Source organism: Coregonus lavaretus, assembly GCF_964263955.1.
Source record: "Coregonus lavaretus genome assembly, chromosome: 26".
In the NCBI taxonomy this organism is placed as follows: domain Eukaryota; kingdom Metazoa; phylum Chordata; class Actinopteri; order Salmoniformes; family Salmonidae; genus Coregonus; species Coregonus lavaretus.
The window spans coordinates 20,658,571-20,675,510 of NC_140013.1; the positions used below are offsets into that span (position 1 = coordinate 20,658,571).

Genomic DNA, 16,940 nt, shown 5'->3' on the forward strand with positions numbered 1-16,940 from the left:
ATTCTGATGGAATCCATCATAGAAACTGGAGGCCATGTATTCTGATGGAGTCCATCATAGATAGAGGCTACTCATGCCATGATTTATTTTCCACAGGCAGCAATTGGTTTGGTAAAGATATCTTACAGATGGCAGACAGACAGGCTTCATACTAGGGCCTGTCCTTTCTGATCTGATTTAAGAGGGTCTTTTGATTGACAGGGAAAGTAATTATCTCGAGGTAAAAACATGAACATAAAGGAGTACTCTATTTTGTATGGCAGTGTTACGATGCTATACTAAAATCCTGCAATGATTGCTTTGGTAAAAATACAATATCTAACAAATGTCAGACAGATAGCCTTCATCCCAGAGCTTGCCCTGTCTCATCTAATAGATAATCAGAATGGACAGATCCAATGGAGAGAAAATGAAGGACATCCTTTAGGGGTAAACACAAAAGCATACAGTAGGCCTAGGTACTCTATTTGTACTGCATCACTACTGACCATACACTTCACTAAAAGCCTGCACCTAAACCCCTGAGACCTATGCCAGCCGTGTCTGTAAAAATCTCTCCTTTTTGAGTAACAATACAGATACATTTATTTTTTGGAATATTAGTAGCTTATACAAGTCATAGTAAAACTCAGGCTCTAATACCATTTGATCACACAGTCCTCCATACCAGGGACATTTCCTAAACACGTCAGCTTCTACATGTTTTGTTTGAGCTCTTGAGTAAATGTTTTTGTGTCTCAGAGGAGTCTTGACATCTCTGCTGTGGCTGTTTATGATGCCAGACGTGTGATGCGTTAGCCCGCTAATGTGTCATAGCCGATAGCGAGGATGCAGTCCAGACACCAGGTGCCATTGTCTGTGTCCCAAATTACACCCTATTCACTATATGGTGTACTACTGTTGACCAGGGCCCATAGGCTCTGGTCAACAGTAATGCACTATATAGTGTATAGGGTGCCATTTGGGTCGCAATCCGTGTCTCTGACAGCCAAATAAATAAAAAACAACCCCACTGCCCAATCCTGACTCAATAACAATACACTGATAAACTAATCTAGCCTGGTCACAGATCTGTGAACTCCTATGGTCACAGTCATGTACAAAAACAGATCTGGGACCAGGCTTAACCTGGACTGAACTCTGCATAGTATGCTGTGTTCTGACTGCCAATAAGAGAGAGAGAAATAGGCCTTATTCATTTAATAATTATACATTTATTCATATTAAGATTCATTTTAGGAAACTCGCTTTCAGGATTTTAAAGAGAAGCGAAATGCATAGTACAGAGCCAGGCAATATGGCTCCAAATCCTAGGTGCCTTATATATTATGAATAATGAAAACTGGCATACAAAATTACTGCTTGGGGACATTTCATTCATAATCATAAGGATCAGTTTAGAACATCTTTGTCTTATACACTACCACCACCTGGTGGGAGAAATAACAGGGGTTTTGTTTATACTTCTCATGCAATACTTCATTCTGTGCTTTCTTCAATACCTCTAACATAATAGAGCAGCTAGTGAAAGTCTACACACCCCTCTTCACATTTTGCTGACTTAAAATTTTATTTAAAAAAGGGAGTAAATTCGATTTTTTTTTTACCAATCTACACAATCTATTCCGCATGATCAAATTTAAAGAATATTTTCCAAATTAATACAATATAAAAAACAAAGATGTCTTGATTTGCATATGTCTTTAAACCCTTTGGTGGAATCACATTTGGTGGCCATTACAGCTGGGAATCATTTTGAATAAGATTCTACCAACTTTGCACAACTGTTAGGACAACATTTGTCCACTGTTTTTGTCAAAATTGCTCAAGCTCAGTAAATGTGGGTGGGAGTCATTGATGGAGAGCAATATTCAAACTTTGTCTCTGATTTTCAAGTAGAGGGACTTAGGGGCCATACCGAATTTCTTCAGCCGCCTGAGGTTGAGGAGGTTGTAGTGGGACAATATTTGATATATGCATATTATACAGTGGGGGAAAAAGTATTTAGTCAGCCACCAATTGTGCAAGTTCTCCCACTTAAAAAGATGAGAGAGGCCTGTCATTTTCATCATAGGTACACGTCAACTATGACAGACAAATTGAGGAAAAAAAATCCAGAAAATCACATTGTAGGATATTTAATGAATTTATTTGCAAATTATGGTGGAAAATAAGTATTTGGTCACCTACAAACAAGCAAGATTTCTGGCTCTCACAGACCTGTAACTTCTTCTTTAAGAGGCTCCTCTGTCCTCCACTCGTTACCTGTATTAATGGCACCTGTTTGAACTTGTTATCAGTATAAAAGACACCTGTCCACAACCTCAAACAGTCACACTCCAAACTCCACTATGGCCAAGACCAAAGAGCTGTCAAAGGACACCAGAAACAAAATTGTAGACCTGCACCAGGCTGGGAAGACTGAATCTGCAATAGGTAAGCAGCTTGGTTTTAAGAAATCAACTGTGGGAGCAATTATTAGGAAATGGAAGACATACAAGACCACTGATAATCTCCCTCGATCTGGGGCTTCATGCAAGATCTCACCCCGTGGGGTCAAAATGATCACAAGAATGGTGAGCAAAAATCCCAGAACCACACGGGGGGACCTAGTGAATGACCTGCAGAGAGCTGGGACCAAAGTCTACCATCAGTAACACACTACGCCGCCAGGGACTCTGACGACAGGACGACTGATCCGTGTAAAGGAAAGAATGAATGGGGCCATGTATCGTGAGATTTTGAGTGAAAACCTCCTTCCATCAGCAAGGGCATTGAAGATGAAACGTGGCTGGGTCTTTCAGCATGACAATGATCCCAAACACACCGCCCGGGCAACGAAGGAGTGGCTTCGTAAGAAGCATTTCAAGGTCCTGGAGTGGCCTAGCCAGTCTCCAGATCTCAACCCCATAGAAAATCTTAGGAGGGAGTTGAAAGTCCGTGTTGCCCAGCGATAGCCCCAAAACATCACTGCTCTAGAGGAGATCTGCATGGAGGAATGGGCCAAAATACCAGCAACAGTGTGTGAAAACCTTGTGAAGACTTACAGAAAACATTTGACCTGTGTCATTGCCAACAAAGGGTATATAACAAAGTATTGAGAAACTTTTGTTATTGACCAAATACTTATTTTCCACCATCATTTGCAAATAAATTCATTAAAAATCCTACAATGTGATTTTCTGGATTTTTTTTCATCATTTTGTCTGTCATAGTTGACGTGTACCTATGATGAAAATTACAGGCCTCTCTCATCTTTTTAAGTGGGAGAACTTGCACAATTGGTGGCTGACTAAATACTTTTTTCCCCCACTGTACCTCACATTCCCCCACTGACTCATAATAAGACTAAGCACTTAGCCTATTAAAATGTTTATCTGACTCCATAAAGATACACTGAACAAAAATATAAACGCAACATGTAAAGTGTTGGTCCCATGTTTCATGAGCGGAAATAAAAGATCCCAGAAATTGTCCATACACACAAAAAGCTTATTATTTGTTTACATCCCTGTTAGTGAGTATTTCTCCTTTGCCAAAATAATCCATTAACCTGACAGGTGTGGCATATCAAGAAGCTGATCATGCTGTTTAATCAGTACACAGGTGCACCTTGTACTCGGGACAATAAAAGGTCACTCTAAAATGTGCAGTTTTGTCACACAACACAATGCCACAGATGTCTCGTGTCGTTTTAGAGAATTTGGCAGTACGTCCAACCGGCCTCAAAATCCCAGACCACGTGTAACCACGACAGCCCAGGACCTCCACATCCGGCACGGCTTCTTCACCTGCGGGATCGTTTGAGACCAGCCACCGGGACAGCTTATGAAACTGAGGAGTATTTCTGTCTGTAATAAAGCCCTTTTGTGCGGAAAAACTCATTCTGATTGGCTGGGCTGGCTCCCCAGTGGGTGGGCCTGGCTCCCAAGTGGGTGGGCCAGGCAGGGCATGCGCCCTAATCTATGTGAAATCCATAGATTAGGGCCCAACGAATTTATTTCAATTGACTGATTTCCTTACATTAACTTTAACTCAGAAAAATAGTTGAAAATGTTGCATGTTGCGTTTATATTTTTGTTCAGTATAGCTCAAGAGAAAGTGCAAGTCTCTCCAACTCTGCTCTCTTCAAACTACATCTAGCATGTTGGCTGATATAGCCCAGTAATACAGATAGCCTAATATAAGGGCCATGTGAGAATCTCAGGTAATTTAACCTATTTCTTAAATTATTTTTGCGCATTTGATATATCATGAAAAGTAGGGTATTAGCTAGGGAAACTGACAGATCAACAATGTTACATGCCATACTGACTAATAAAAACTCACATTGCACAAAATAAATGTCAGAATATCAGCCTACAATCCTTTGGCCGATGGTTTCATCGTTTGATTCAGGTCTAGTGTGATTGAGGCAAAAATAATAGCTACAGTAACCTTAGCCAACTTTTGGCCAGCTCTCTCTCTAAAGGTAAATCAACTGGCAAAAGCTAGCCAAGTTCATTTACTTGTGTTGAAACTGGACAAAACAAAGGCTACAAAACATTTCCATAAAAACAACAGCTGTTAGATAGTAATAATAGCCACCTCATATTGCTATCTAACAGATAGGTGGCTAGAGCTGACCTGGCTGTGGTAGCTACTAGCTAGCGTAGCTAATTCATTCACCTCAGTCTAGAGGGGATGAAACTTTAGCTAGCGTTACATGTCAGTTACAATACTAGCTCAGCACTGCGAATAAACACTTGTTTCGGTTTTTGTCTGTTAAGTTAAACAGCAGTTACCTTGCCAGCTACATCAGTCAACTAATGGAGTAGCCAGTTTCTGCTCTGCTTGCTTTTACAACTCGGTGAAAGAGCGCAACACATACACACTGAACTATGCTGGTCAACTCAAATCAAGCTTTATTTATACAGCGCATTTCAGACATAGAATGCAACACAATGTGCTTTACAGGAAAAAATAAATAAAAAAAAACAATGAAAATAAAAGCTGAAATATTTACTACACAACAAGCATAAGATAAAAAAACAAAAGAATGACAAACTGAACAACTAATGACAAACTGGTCAAATCAAATCAAGCTTTATTTATACAGCACATTTTAGACATGGAATGCAACACAATGTGCTTTACAGGAAAAAATGAATACAAAACAATGAAAATAAAAGCTGAAATATTTACTACACAACAAACTTAAGACAAAAAACAAAAGAATGACAAACTGAACAACTAAAAAGCCAGCCTTCCAGAAACTTGGCTTTCACACAGCCTGACAGCCCGCTCTGTGGTGTCCACAAGGTCCTATATCCAGTTGACCGCTCGGAGGTGTCCGCACACCATTGCCGCTTTTTCTATCACATTGCAATGATAAAACTGGGGGGGACAGAAATGCAATTTCAGAATGTGGGGGGGACATGACCCCCCCGTCCACAGTGAAAGTTGCACCCCTGAATGAAATAAATTGTTGTCCTTCTCTTCATCATTGTAATGTCATACTTAAATAACATAGGACTAGAATAAGATGCAGACGGCTATCATTTCTCTTCACAAAGATTGAATGGTTATGGGTCTGAATAAATAACTGGTATAGCCTACTGCCATCGCGCGTTCGCTCGTTTCAAACTCCCTGTGAGTTCTATTGGCTGCTATATTTAACATTCAGCAAAGAAGAGCTTGCATCCCTCTTCGAATAGTCTATTAGTATAAGAAATGCTTTAAAAAATGTCCAGCAAGCTATTCTAGTCTAGATTTTTCTGGGACAGCTAATATTTTAAGGAGAGGCCAGCAGAGCGCAGGTGCGTATTGCCCAAGAGACAGAGGCTATAAGTTAGAAGCTTACGCATAACCCATCATTCATTAGTTAAATATAAGGCTAATATTGCATTTAATTTATTACCTGAAAGAGGTAGGCTAGGCCATCCATATATAAACTCAGCAAAAAAAGAAACATCCTCTCACTGTCAACTGCGTTTATTTTCAGCAAACTTAACATGTGTAAATATTTGTATGAACATAACAAGATTCAACAACTGAGACATACACTGAACAAGTTCCACAGACTAACAGTGTCCCTGAACAAAGGGGGGGTCAAAATCAAAAGTAACAGTCAGTATCTGGTGTGGCCACCAGCTGCATTAAGTACTACAGTGCATCTCCTCCTCATGGACTGCACCAGATTTGCCAGTTCTTGCTGTGAGATGTTACCCCACTCTTCCACCAAGGCACCTGCAAGTTCCCTGACGTTTCTGGGGGGAATGGCCCTAGCCCTCACCCTCCGATTCAACAGGTCCCAGACGTGCTCAATGGGATTGAGATCCAGGCTTTTCGCAACAGGTCCCAGACGTGCTCAATGGGATTGAGATCCAGGCTTTTCGCTGTCACATATAATTTAAAAGTTCCTTTGCACATCATGCTGTTCATAGAAATAATGTATTATAATTTACCGGTTTCTCACAGTTATTTATCAAGGGAAAAGGGAGTGGGTTTGGGCAGGAAATCTCAGTAAATCTCGGTAACCTGGTTCCCGCTATTCAACCCTATTGTAAACCCATAAAATCATGACGGAAGACAAGCCAATGTCAAGCTATCCACTGTTGGACTATCCAATGTTGGACTATCCCATTTTGGATTCTCAGACCTGACAAACTTCAATTTGGGACCCTTTGACTTGAATTGGGAGTCTCCGATTTAGCACCATCCAATTTGGCTTTCTTACTGCCCTCAACCATCACCTCTTGCAACCTACTCCTCCTCCATTCACAGCTCTCCTCATAGGGGCACATCCTACACTTCCAAGCCTCTTCTATATCCTCAATATCCACTCCATGGGGCTCCCTCTCCCCCCTCCAGAAGGCCAGGTAGCCCATGAGCTCAGCCCTTAGCTGGGTCTCCTCAAACTCTACCTCCCTGGTTCCTATGAGGCCTCCGGAGCTCTGATGTCTGTATTCCAGGCGTAGCTTGTCAATGGGCTGGAGGTTGGAAAAATTTAGCACAACCAACAGGTGGTCCACGAGCTCTCCGAAGGTGACCGCCAGGAGGCCCAATTTCTGGGCATAGCTCTGGAGCTCTGACCCAAAGGCCTGGTGAGGCCGGAGCTTGAGGTAGTGGAGGAGCTGATCCCTCTTCATAGAACCCTGGACCATGGAGTCAAACAGGAGCTTATACACACCTACCTGAGAGAGAGAGAGAGAGAGAGAGAGAGAGAGAGAGAGATCAGAGAGAGAGAGAGATCAGAGAGATCAGAGAGAGAGAGAGAGAGAGAGAGATCAGAGAGAGAGAGAGAGAGAGAGAGAGATCAGAGAGAGAGATCAGAGAGAGAGAGAGAGATCAGAGAGAGAGAGATCAGAGAGAGAGAGATCAGAGAGAGAGAGATCAGAGAGAGAGAGATCAGAAATAAAGAGATATCAGAGAGGGGTCAAAGAGACCAGAGGGACAGATAAATGAGAGAGTCCAGAAAGAGAAAGAAAGGTCAAAGAGAGAGACACCAAAGAGGTCAGAGAAACATCAGAGAGATATAGTGTGTGTGTCTGGTGTGGTAGTGTAGCCACACCAGCTCAGGTGTATAGCACAGGGCCTTTTGGGGGACCTAAGCTACACTGTAAAAAAAAAAAAAAAAAAAACTTGTTTCAACTAATTATTAATAAAGTTCAGGTAGCAGATTATGGACCCTAACATATATGTACAGTTGAAGTCGGAAGTTTACATACAGTTAGGTTGGAGTCATTAAAACTTGTTTTTCAACCACTCCACAAATTTCTTGTTAACAAACTATAGTTTTGGCAAGTCGGTTAGGACATCTACTTTGTGCATGACACAAGTAATTTTTCCAACAATTGTTTACAGACAGATTATTTCACTTATAATTCACTGTATCACAATTCCAGTGGGTCAGATGTTTACATACACTAAGTTGACTGTGCCTTTAAACAGCTTGGAAAATTCCAGAAAATGATGTCATGGCTTTAGAAGCTTCTGATAGGCTAATTGACATCATTTGAGTCAATTGGAGGTGTACCTGTGGATGTATTTCAAGGCCTACCTTCAAACTCAGTGCCTCTTTGCTTGACATCATGGGAAAATCAAAAGAAATCAGCCAAGACCTCAAAAAATAAAATGTTGACCTCCACAAGTCTGGTTCATCCTTGGGAGCAATTTCCAAACGCCTGAAGGTACCACGTTCATCTGTACAAACAATAGTACGCAAGTATAAACACCATGGGACCACGCAGCCGTCATACCGCTCAGGAAGGAGACGCGTTCTGTCTCCTAGAGATGAACATACTTTGGTGCGAAATGTGCAAATCAATCCCAGAACAACAGCAAAGGACCTTGTGAAGATGCTGGAGGAAACGGGTACAAAAGTATCTATATCCACAGTAAAAACGAGTCCTATATCAACATAACCTGAAAGGCCGCTCAGCAACGAAGAAGCCACGGCTCCAAAACCGACATAAAAAAGCCAGACTACGGTTTGCAACTGCACATGGGGACAAAGATCGTACTTTTTGGAGAAATGTCCGCTGGTCTGATGAAACAAAAATAGAACTGTTTGGCCATAATGACCATCGTTATGTTTGGAGGAAAAAGGGGGACGCTTGCAAGCCGAAGAACACCATTCCAACCGTGAAGCACGGGGGTGGCAGCATCATGCTGTGGGGGTGCTTTGCTGCAGGAGGGACTGGTGCACTTCACAAAATAGATGGCATCATGAAGAAGGAAAATTATGTGGATATATTGAAGCAACATCTCAAGACATCAGTCAGGAAGTTAAAGCTTGGTCGCAAATGGGTCTTCCAAATGGACAATGACCCCAAGCATACTTCCAAAGTTGGGGCAAAATGGCTTAAGGACAACAAAGTCAAGGTATTGGAGTGACCATCACAAACCCTGACCTCAATCCTATAGAACATTTGTGGGCAGAACTGAAAAAGCGTGTGCGAGCAAGGAGGCCTACAAACCTGACTCAGTTACACCAGCTCTGTCAGGAGGAATGGGCCAAAATTCACCCAACTTATTGTGGGAAGCTTGTGGAAGGCTACCCGAAACGTTTGACCCAGGTTAAACAATTTAAAGGCAATGCTATCAAATACTAATTGAGTGTATGTAAACTTCTGACCCACTGGGAATGTGATGAAATAAATAAAAGCTGAAATAAAATCACTCTCTACTATTATTCTGACATTTCACATTCTTAAAATACAGTGGTGATCCTAACTGACCTAAGACAGGGAATTTTTACTAGGATTAAATGTCAGGAATTGTGAAAAACTGAGTTTAAATGTATTTGGCTAAGGTGTATTTAAACTTCCGACTTCAACTGTATGTAGTGCTGTATATTAACCAATATACATGGGTTCTAACTATAATTTTTTGTTGTTGTTAGTTTACAATTGCACAATTTATGCTCCCCGCATATAAATACCACGAAGACTGCCGAAAAGCCCCAAACGCAAGATCACAATTTCTAAGTTACTATTATATGCGTTTCGGGCATTGAGATATAAGTGCTACACTTCCTTTAAGTAACTGGTTCCAGATTCCAGAGGCACTGTAATCATGTACAATATGTTAAGTTGAAAACATTGTATGTTAAAATCACTGTGTGTGTGTAACTAGTTCTACAGACTATTTTTTTGGTAAGCTGCCCAAATACTAATTTCTAACTAAATGAACATACGAGACAATTTGAGCAAAACACATCATTTTAAGTTGACAAAATGTTTGCCTACGTTTTCTCATGTTGGAGCTAAGTTTGGGCCAACTAAAAAGTTTAGTTCTGGTAACACTTTGACCAAAAAGTAAACTAAAAAAAGGCTGTGGAACCAATTAATTAATAATAATTAGTTGAAACAACTTGATTTTTGTTTGCAGTGTGGATGGTTGGGGGCCCACTAGCGGCCGCTTATGTCGTTTATTGGCTGGGCCGGCACTGAGTGTAGCCTACCTGTAGAGAGTGTCCCTTGGCCTGGGCAGGGTGAGGCAGGGAGTTGTGACTGCGGGTCTTCAGTTCACTCAGGACCAGTTCCCCAGACTCACTACAATACAGCTCATCAACCACACCCAGGAAAAACACCCCATCCAACACACCTAACACTGGAAACTCCCGCACAAGCTGGCCTGGGAAACACACACACACACGCGCACACACACACTGATTATGAGATGGCTATTTGCAACAGCTTATAATATTTTGTCATCATTACAGTATGATCATATTTAGTGTACTCTGTGAAATCTGATCAGTACCACCATACCTGACTCCAGAGCTGGGACCATCTGTATCAGTTTGATGAGTTTCAAGGCTTCCCTGTCCTCTTTGGTATGAACAACCACGGTCACAGCATCCGGGTTTGCCTCTAGTTCTAGACACATATAATCAAGGACAGGAAATAGGTTATCATCACTAACTAAACTACCTCCACATCATCCATAAGGGGATCAAGCATACACATGAACTAACAGGGATTTAATGTTATGGGGGATTTATTGTATGGGGAAAGTTGAAGTTACAAAATTACTTGTGTTACATGAAAGTAGTCTATGGGCCAATGACCTTCCATTCAGCATTGGCTCATGAGGTAGTTCCTTATAGTTATGGAAATATATTATTATTTTCTAGGGCACAACATGCTGCTTACCTCTAGCGAGATGAATACTGGCCCCTGTCGTCACTGCAGTTCTTCTCATCTCTCTCCTCTTCATGTGAGGCTTGAGGAACCCATAGACCACTTTAATCTCACACCACGACTGCTCACACAGATGAGTAACATTCAGGTGACGCTTACTGAACCTCTCCATTGGACTCTGGTCTGGGACAGACAGGGTAACAGTGCTCCTATTGTTGCTCAGCCTCTCGAACAGGGCTACGACCAGGTGACCCCTGATGGACGGACACATTAGTGATGGGGATAAAAATCTATATAGTTACATATCGCGATATTATTTTGGATGATATTATATTGATACTTTGACTCCAAGTATCGATTTGTAAAAGGGGCAGCAGGTAGCTTAGTGGTTAAGAGCGTTGTGCCAGTAACCGAAAGGTCGCTGGTTCTAATCCCCGTGCTGACTAGGTAAAAAATCTGTTGATGTGCCCTTGAGCAAGGCACTTAACCCTAATTGCTCCTGTAAGTCGCTCTGGATAAGAGCGTCTGCTAAATGACTCAAATATATTATATATTTTTTGCTAGGTAGCGTTAGCTAGCACTAGTCGGCTGTAGCTTTGCCAAAATGCCGGTATTTCTCATCCTATACAGTAACTTGTTCTCCATCTTCTTTTTAAATAGTGAGCCAACATGTTTTCAGCAATTTTATTTCCATGACTGATCAAAACTCGTTTTTGTCATGGCTCTCTTGTCTCTCTGTAGCAGACATATAGTGAGCAATACATAATCGCAATACATATAGAATCGTGAGAATTGCAATAAATATCGTATCGGCATCTAAGCATCGTGATAATATCATTTTGTGAGGTCCCTGGCAATTCCCAGCCCTAATGTGCATGCACACACGCAGGCACACACACAGACACACACACAGACACACATTAGACAGAAGCTGTTAATAAAAAACACATTTCTCTCAATCATCTCTCTCTTTCTCTTTCACACACATACACACCCAGAACAGAAGTTGCTGATCAAAAGCATCTGTTGGATTCTAGCTTGAAATATACTTATTCCTGTTACCATACTATAACTTATTGATTACTTTACATGTATAAGGAATGTATATGTTGGGGTCAATGAAGGGTGGATAGGAATTTGGTGTATGGAAAGTAGGAGACAATGGGAAGTGCAGAAAGTTCATATTCTGTTCCTTGTTTCTAAGGAGGGAGGCGAAGAGTAATAGTTAGTCTCTGATAAGGCAGGCCAGCTGCGGAACTAGGAAGGAGCGAGAATTCGGCTCGAGGTCAAGTACAGATGAAGTGAGAAGAAACCTCTGGGTGTTGAGAACTGTTATCAAAGGTTAAACTTTGCATAATATACTTGAGTGGGTTTACCGTTTCTTAATTTGGCCATTGATTCTCTCCTCCTTCTTGGCAAGGGCCAGGGCATCATCGCCCAGACACACACCCAGTGTCGGAAAGTGTTGATCAGCACCAGCGCTCAAACTGGTACTGCTACCACTAGCAGGAGTCACATTGGTACCCTCAGCAGGAATCAGACCAGCAGGAGTCAGACTGGTACCATCACCGGGAGTCAGACTGGTACCACCAGCAGGAGTCAGACTGGTACCACCAGCAGGAGTCAGACTGGTACCAGCAGCAGGAGTCAGACTGGTACCAGCAGCAGGAGTCAGACTGGTACCACCAGCAGGAGTCAGACTGGGTTGGTCAGGAGGGGCTAGAGTAGATGAAATATAAGAAAGATACTGTAGTAAGGGAACTTCAGAGAAGTAATAGTTATACTGTATTTTATTAACTGTATGGATTGTTAACCTATGGACAACTTTTTAAAATGTACTGTACTGTATAAACTATTGCACTGTATTGCGGTAATGTACATTCAGGCATAGGATACAGAGAAGAGACACGCAAGACAATACAGTTCATGAAAACAGTCCATAGTATTCAATAATCCCATTGGGCATGCATCTCGTCGAGAAATGCTGTTAGCAAACATTTCATTACGCAGTCATACTCACCGAGATGCTCCGACTGTTTACTGAGTAGTTGTGCATCGCTTATATCACACCCGTCATCTAATCGATCCTCCCTTGGAGTTGTGTACGAATTCATTACAAAAAGTGAAAGTGCATTACTAGACTAAGACTGATTCTTTAACTCGTAATTACGCGTATCCAATAATGGTACATTATTGTCTGGTCCAATGTTCAATAATGAACAATTGTATCACGCAGATGTTTTGCCCAGACTTGTTAGAGGGAAGTCACACCCCTCATTGATGTCAGTATTGTTTAGCTCGTGTCTCATTGGTTCGTTTCTGTGGAGGATCACATGCGAGTAACTAGTGTTGCAGCGATTGGTTACTGTAACAAAATATGGTGTCTTGTTTTATACTTTGTGTAAAGTGTAGTGCTATGTATGCTTCGATATACTATCAATAGTTTGATGTTGTATCGAGTTAGCCCAATCGTCGGTAGAGAATGAACCACAGCAGAAACGTTGATACGGTGGTATGGAGTCAGGATGCTTTGACGTCTACCAATGTGAGCGTTACAATTGTTTATTTATTTAACCTTTATTTTATCAGGGAGTCATATTGAGACAAGGGACCAGGGTCTCTTTTACAGATGAGCCCTGAATTACATAAATTACAGAAAATACACAAGCACATCAATCTAAATACAAAATGCGAACAGAAAGAACAACATGGTCATACAAAACACATTCCTCAGTAAAATAATTTATAATAAGGTCCTCAATCAGCCTTCTGAATTGCCCCAGAGTCACAAAAACATAATATTTAAGAACATTTGGAAGATTGTTCCACAAATAATGTGCAAGAAAACTAAAAGCTGATTTACCTAACTCAGTAGAGACCAAAGGAATTTCCAGAGTTAACCATCCCTGAGACCCGGTGTGGTAACTCATATGTCTAAAGTTTAGTAAAGATGTTAGGTACAGTGGGACTTTTTGTAAAAGGGCTTTATAAATGGAAACATAGCAATGTATCAACCTACATGGCATAGAAGAGGGCCATTATCCACCAGGAAACCTGATTTAACACCATCAGTAGATACACATTGAGTTCCATCTGTCAAGCATTTTTTAAACCAGTTACATGCAGCCTGGTCTAGGCCAATTGAGGAAAGCCTCTGAATTAGTAGTGAGTGATCAACAGAATCGAAAGCCTTTGACAGGTCAATGAAGAGGGCAGCACAATGTTGCCTTTTATCCATATACACTGCTCAAAACAATTAAGGGAACACTAAAATAACACATCCTAGATCTGAATGAATGAAATAATCTTATTAAATACTTTTTTCTTTACATAGTTGAATGTGCTGACAACAAAATCACACAAAAAGTATCAATGGAAATCAAATGTATCAACCCATGGAGGTCTGGATTTGGAGTCACCCTCAAAATTAAAGTGGAAAACCACACTACAGGCTGATCCAACTTTGATGTAATGTCCTTAAAACAAGTCAAAATGGGGCTCAGTAGTGTGTATGGCCTCCACGTGCCTGTATGACCTCCCTACAACGCCTGGGCATGCTCCTGATGAGGTGGCGGATGGTCTCCTGAGGGATCTCCTCCCAGACCTGGACTAAAGCATCCGCCAACTCCTGGACAGTCTGTGGTGCAACGTGGCGTTGGTGGATGGAGTGAGACATGATGTCCCAGATGTGCTCAATTGGATTCAGGTCTGGGGAACGGGCAGGCCAGTCCATAGCATCAATGCCTTCCTCTTGCAGGAACTGCTGACACACTCCAGCCACATGAGGTCTAGCATTGTCTTGCATTAGGAGGAACCCAGGGCCAACCGCACCAGCATATGGTCTCACAAGGGGTCTGAGGATCTCATCTCGGTACCTAATGGCAGTCAGGCTACCTCTGGCGAGCACATGGAGGGCTGTGCGGCCCCCCAAAGAAATGCCACCCCACACCATGACTGACCCACCGCCAAACCAGTCATGCTGGAGGATGTTGCAGGCAGCAGAACGTTCTCCACGGCGTCTCCAGACTCTGTCACATGTGCTCAGTGTGAACCTGCTTTCATCTGTGAAGAGCACAGGGCGCCAGTGGCGAATTTGCTAATCTTGGTGTTCTCTGGCAAATGCCAAACGTCCTGCACGGTGTTGGGCTGTAAGCACAACCCCCACCTGTGGATGTCGGGCCCTCATACCACCCTCATGGAGTCTGTTTCTGACCGTTTGAGCAGACACATGCACATTTGTGGCCTGCTGGAGGTCATTTTGCAGGGCTCTGGCAGTGCTCCTCCTGCTCCTCCTTGCACAAAGGCGGAGGTAGCGGTCCTGCTGCTGGGTTGTTGCCCTCCTACGGCCTACTCCACGTCTCCTGATGTACTGGCCTGTCTCCTGGTAGCGCCTCCATGCTCTGGACACTACGCTGACAGACACAGCAAACCTTCTTGCCACAGCTCGCATTGATGTGCCATCCTGGATGAGCTGCACTACCTGAGCCAATTGTGTGGGTTGTAGACTCCGTTTCATGCTACCACTAGAGTGAAAGCACTGCCAGCATTCAAAAGTGACCAAAACATCAGCCAGGAAGCATAGGAACTGAGAAGTGGTCTGTGGTCACCACCTGCAGAACCAGTGCTTTATTGGGGGTGTCTTGCTAATTGCCTATAATTTCCACCTGTTGTCTATTCCATTTGCACAACAGCATGTGAAATGTATTGTCAATCCGTGTTGCTTCCTAAGTGGACAGTTTGATTTCACAGAAGTGTGATTGACTTGGAGTTACATTGTGTTGTTTAAGTGTTCCCTTTATTTTTTTGAGCAGTGTAGTTCACCACATCATTTATAACTAGGGATGCAGCAGAGATAGTGCTATGACCTGGTCTAAAACCCGACTGATGTACATTTAGAATACATTTCAAAGATAAGAAAGATCTTAGCTGAGAATTAATCAGAAATGGATCAACCATATCAGCCCCAGTGGTTTTCTTTTTACATCCATCATCATGTTGTTGGCAATGACACAGGTCAAACGTTTTCTGTAAGTCTTCACAAGGTTTTCACACACTGTTGCTGGTATTTTGGCCCATTCCTCCATGCATATCTCCTCTAGAGCAGTGATGTTTTGGGGCTGTCGCTGGGCAACACGGACTTTCAACTCCCTCCAAAGATTTTCTATGGGGTTGAGATCTGGAGACTGGCTAGGCCACTCCAGGACCTTGAAATGCTTCTTACGAAGCCACTCCTTCGTTGCCCGGGCGGTGTGTTTGGGATCATTGTCATGCTGAAAGACCCAGCCACGTTTCATCTTCAATGCCCTTGCTGATGGAAGGAGGTTTTCACTCAAAATCTCACGATACATGGCCCCATTCATTCTTTCCTTTACACGGATCAGTCGTCCTGGTCCCTTTGCAGAAAAACAGCCCCAAAGCATGATGTTTCCACCCCCATGCTTCACAGTAGGTATGGTGTTCTTTGGATGCAACTCAGAATTCTTTGTCCTCCAAACACAACGAGTTGAGTTTTTACCAAAAAGTTCTATTTTGGTTTCATCTGACCATATGACATTCTCCCAATCCTCTTCTGGATCATCCAAATGCACTCTAGCAAACTTCAGACGGGCCTGGACATGTACTGGCTTAAGCAGTGGGACACGTCTGCCACTGCAGGATTTGAGTCCCTGGCGGCGTAGTGTGTTACTGATGGTAGGCTTTGTTACTTTGGTCCCAGCTCTCTGCAGGTCATTCACTAGGTCCCCCCGTGTGGTTCTGGGATTTTTGCTCACCGTTCTTGTGATCATTTTGACCCCACGGGGTGAGATCTTGCGTGGAGCCCCAGATCGAGGGAGATTATCAGTGGTCTTGTATGTCTTCCATTTCCTAATAATTGCTCCCACAGTTGATTTCTTCAAACCAAGCTGCTTACCTATTGCAGATTCAGTCTTCCCAGCCTGGTGCAGGTCTACAATTTTGTTTCTGGTGTCCTTTGACAGCTCTTTGGTCTTGGCCATAGTGGACTTTGGAGTGTGACTGTGAGGTTGTGGACAGGTGTCTTTTATACTGATAACAAGTTCAAACAGGTGCCATTAATACAGGTAATGAGTGGAGGACAGAGGAGCCTCTTAAAGAAGAAGTTACAGGTCTGTGAGAGCCAGAAATCTTGCTTGTTTGTAGGTGACCAAATACTTATTTTCCACCATAATTTGCAAATAAATTCATAAAAAATCCTACAATGTGATTTTCTGGAAAGAAAATTCTCAATTTGTCTGTTATAGTTGACGTGTACCTATGATGAAAATTACAGGCCACTCTCATCTTTTTAAGTGG

At 42.4% G+C, this 16,940-nt stretch overlaps 1 protein-coding gene across 1 annotated transcript; it reads right to left on the reverse strand.

The window, feature by feature from the left end:
- Positions 1 to 4,888: 4,888 nt before the first annotated feature.
- LOC311101359 (exonuclease V-like) lies at positions 4,889 to 12,877 on the reverse strand. The gene is made up of 6 exons (XM_084142494.1): positions 12,649 to 12,877; positions 12,005 to 12,347; positions 10,641 to 10,882; positions 10,257 to 10,364; positions 9,947 to 10,119; positions 4,889 to 7,175 (listed from the first exon to the last, which is right to left on the reverse strand). The coding sequence occupies exons 1-6, from the start codon at positions 12,740 to 12,742 to the stop codon at positions 6,651 to 6,653; spliced, it is 1,485 nt and encodes a 494-aa protein (XP_083998620.1). The 5' UTR covers positions 12,743 to 12,877; the 3' UTR covers positions 4,889 to 6,650.
- Positions 12,878 to 16,940: the final 4,063 nt, after the last annotated feature.

What these genes read in the sequence shown, in the direction of transcription:
- LOC311101359 (XM_084142494.1), bottom strand. Translation starts at nt 12,742, where the DNA reads ATGAATTCGTACACAACTCCAAGGGAGGATCGATTAGATGACGGGTGT. An exon ending in GGTCCCAGCTCTGGAGTCAG is followed by an intron (nt 10,120 to 10,256) that starts GTATGGTGGTAC and finishes TGTGTTTCCCAG; the next exon opens with GCCAGCTTGTGCGGGAGTTT. An exon ending in CCAAGGGACACTCTCTACAG is followed by an intron (nt 7,176 to 9,946) that starts GTAGGCTACACT and finishes TCTCTCTCTCAG; the next exon opens with GTAGGTGTGTATAAGCTCCT.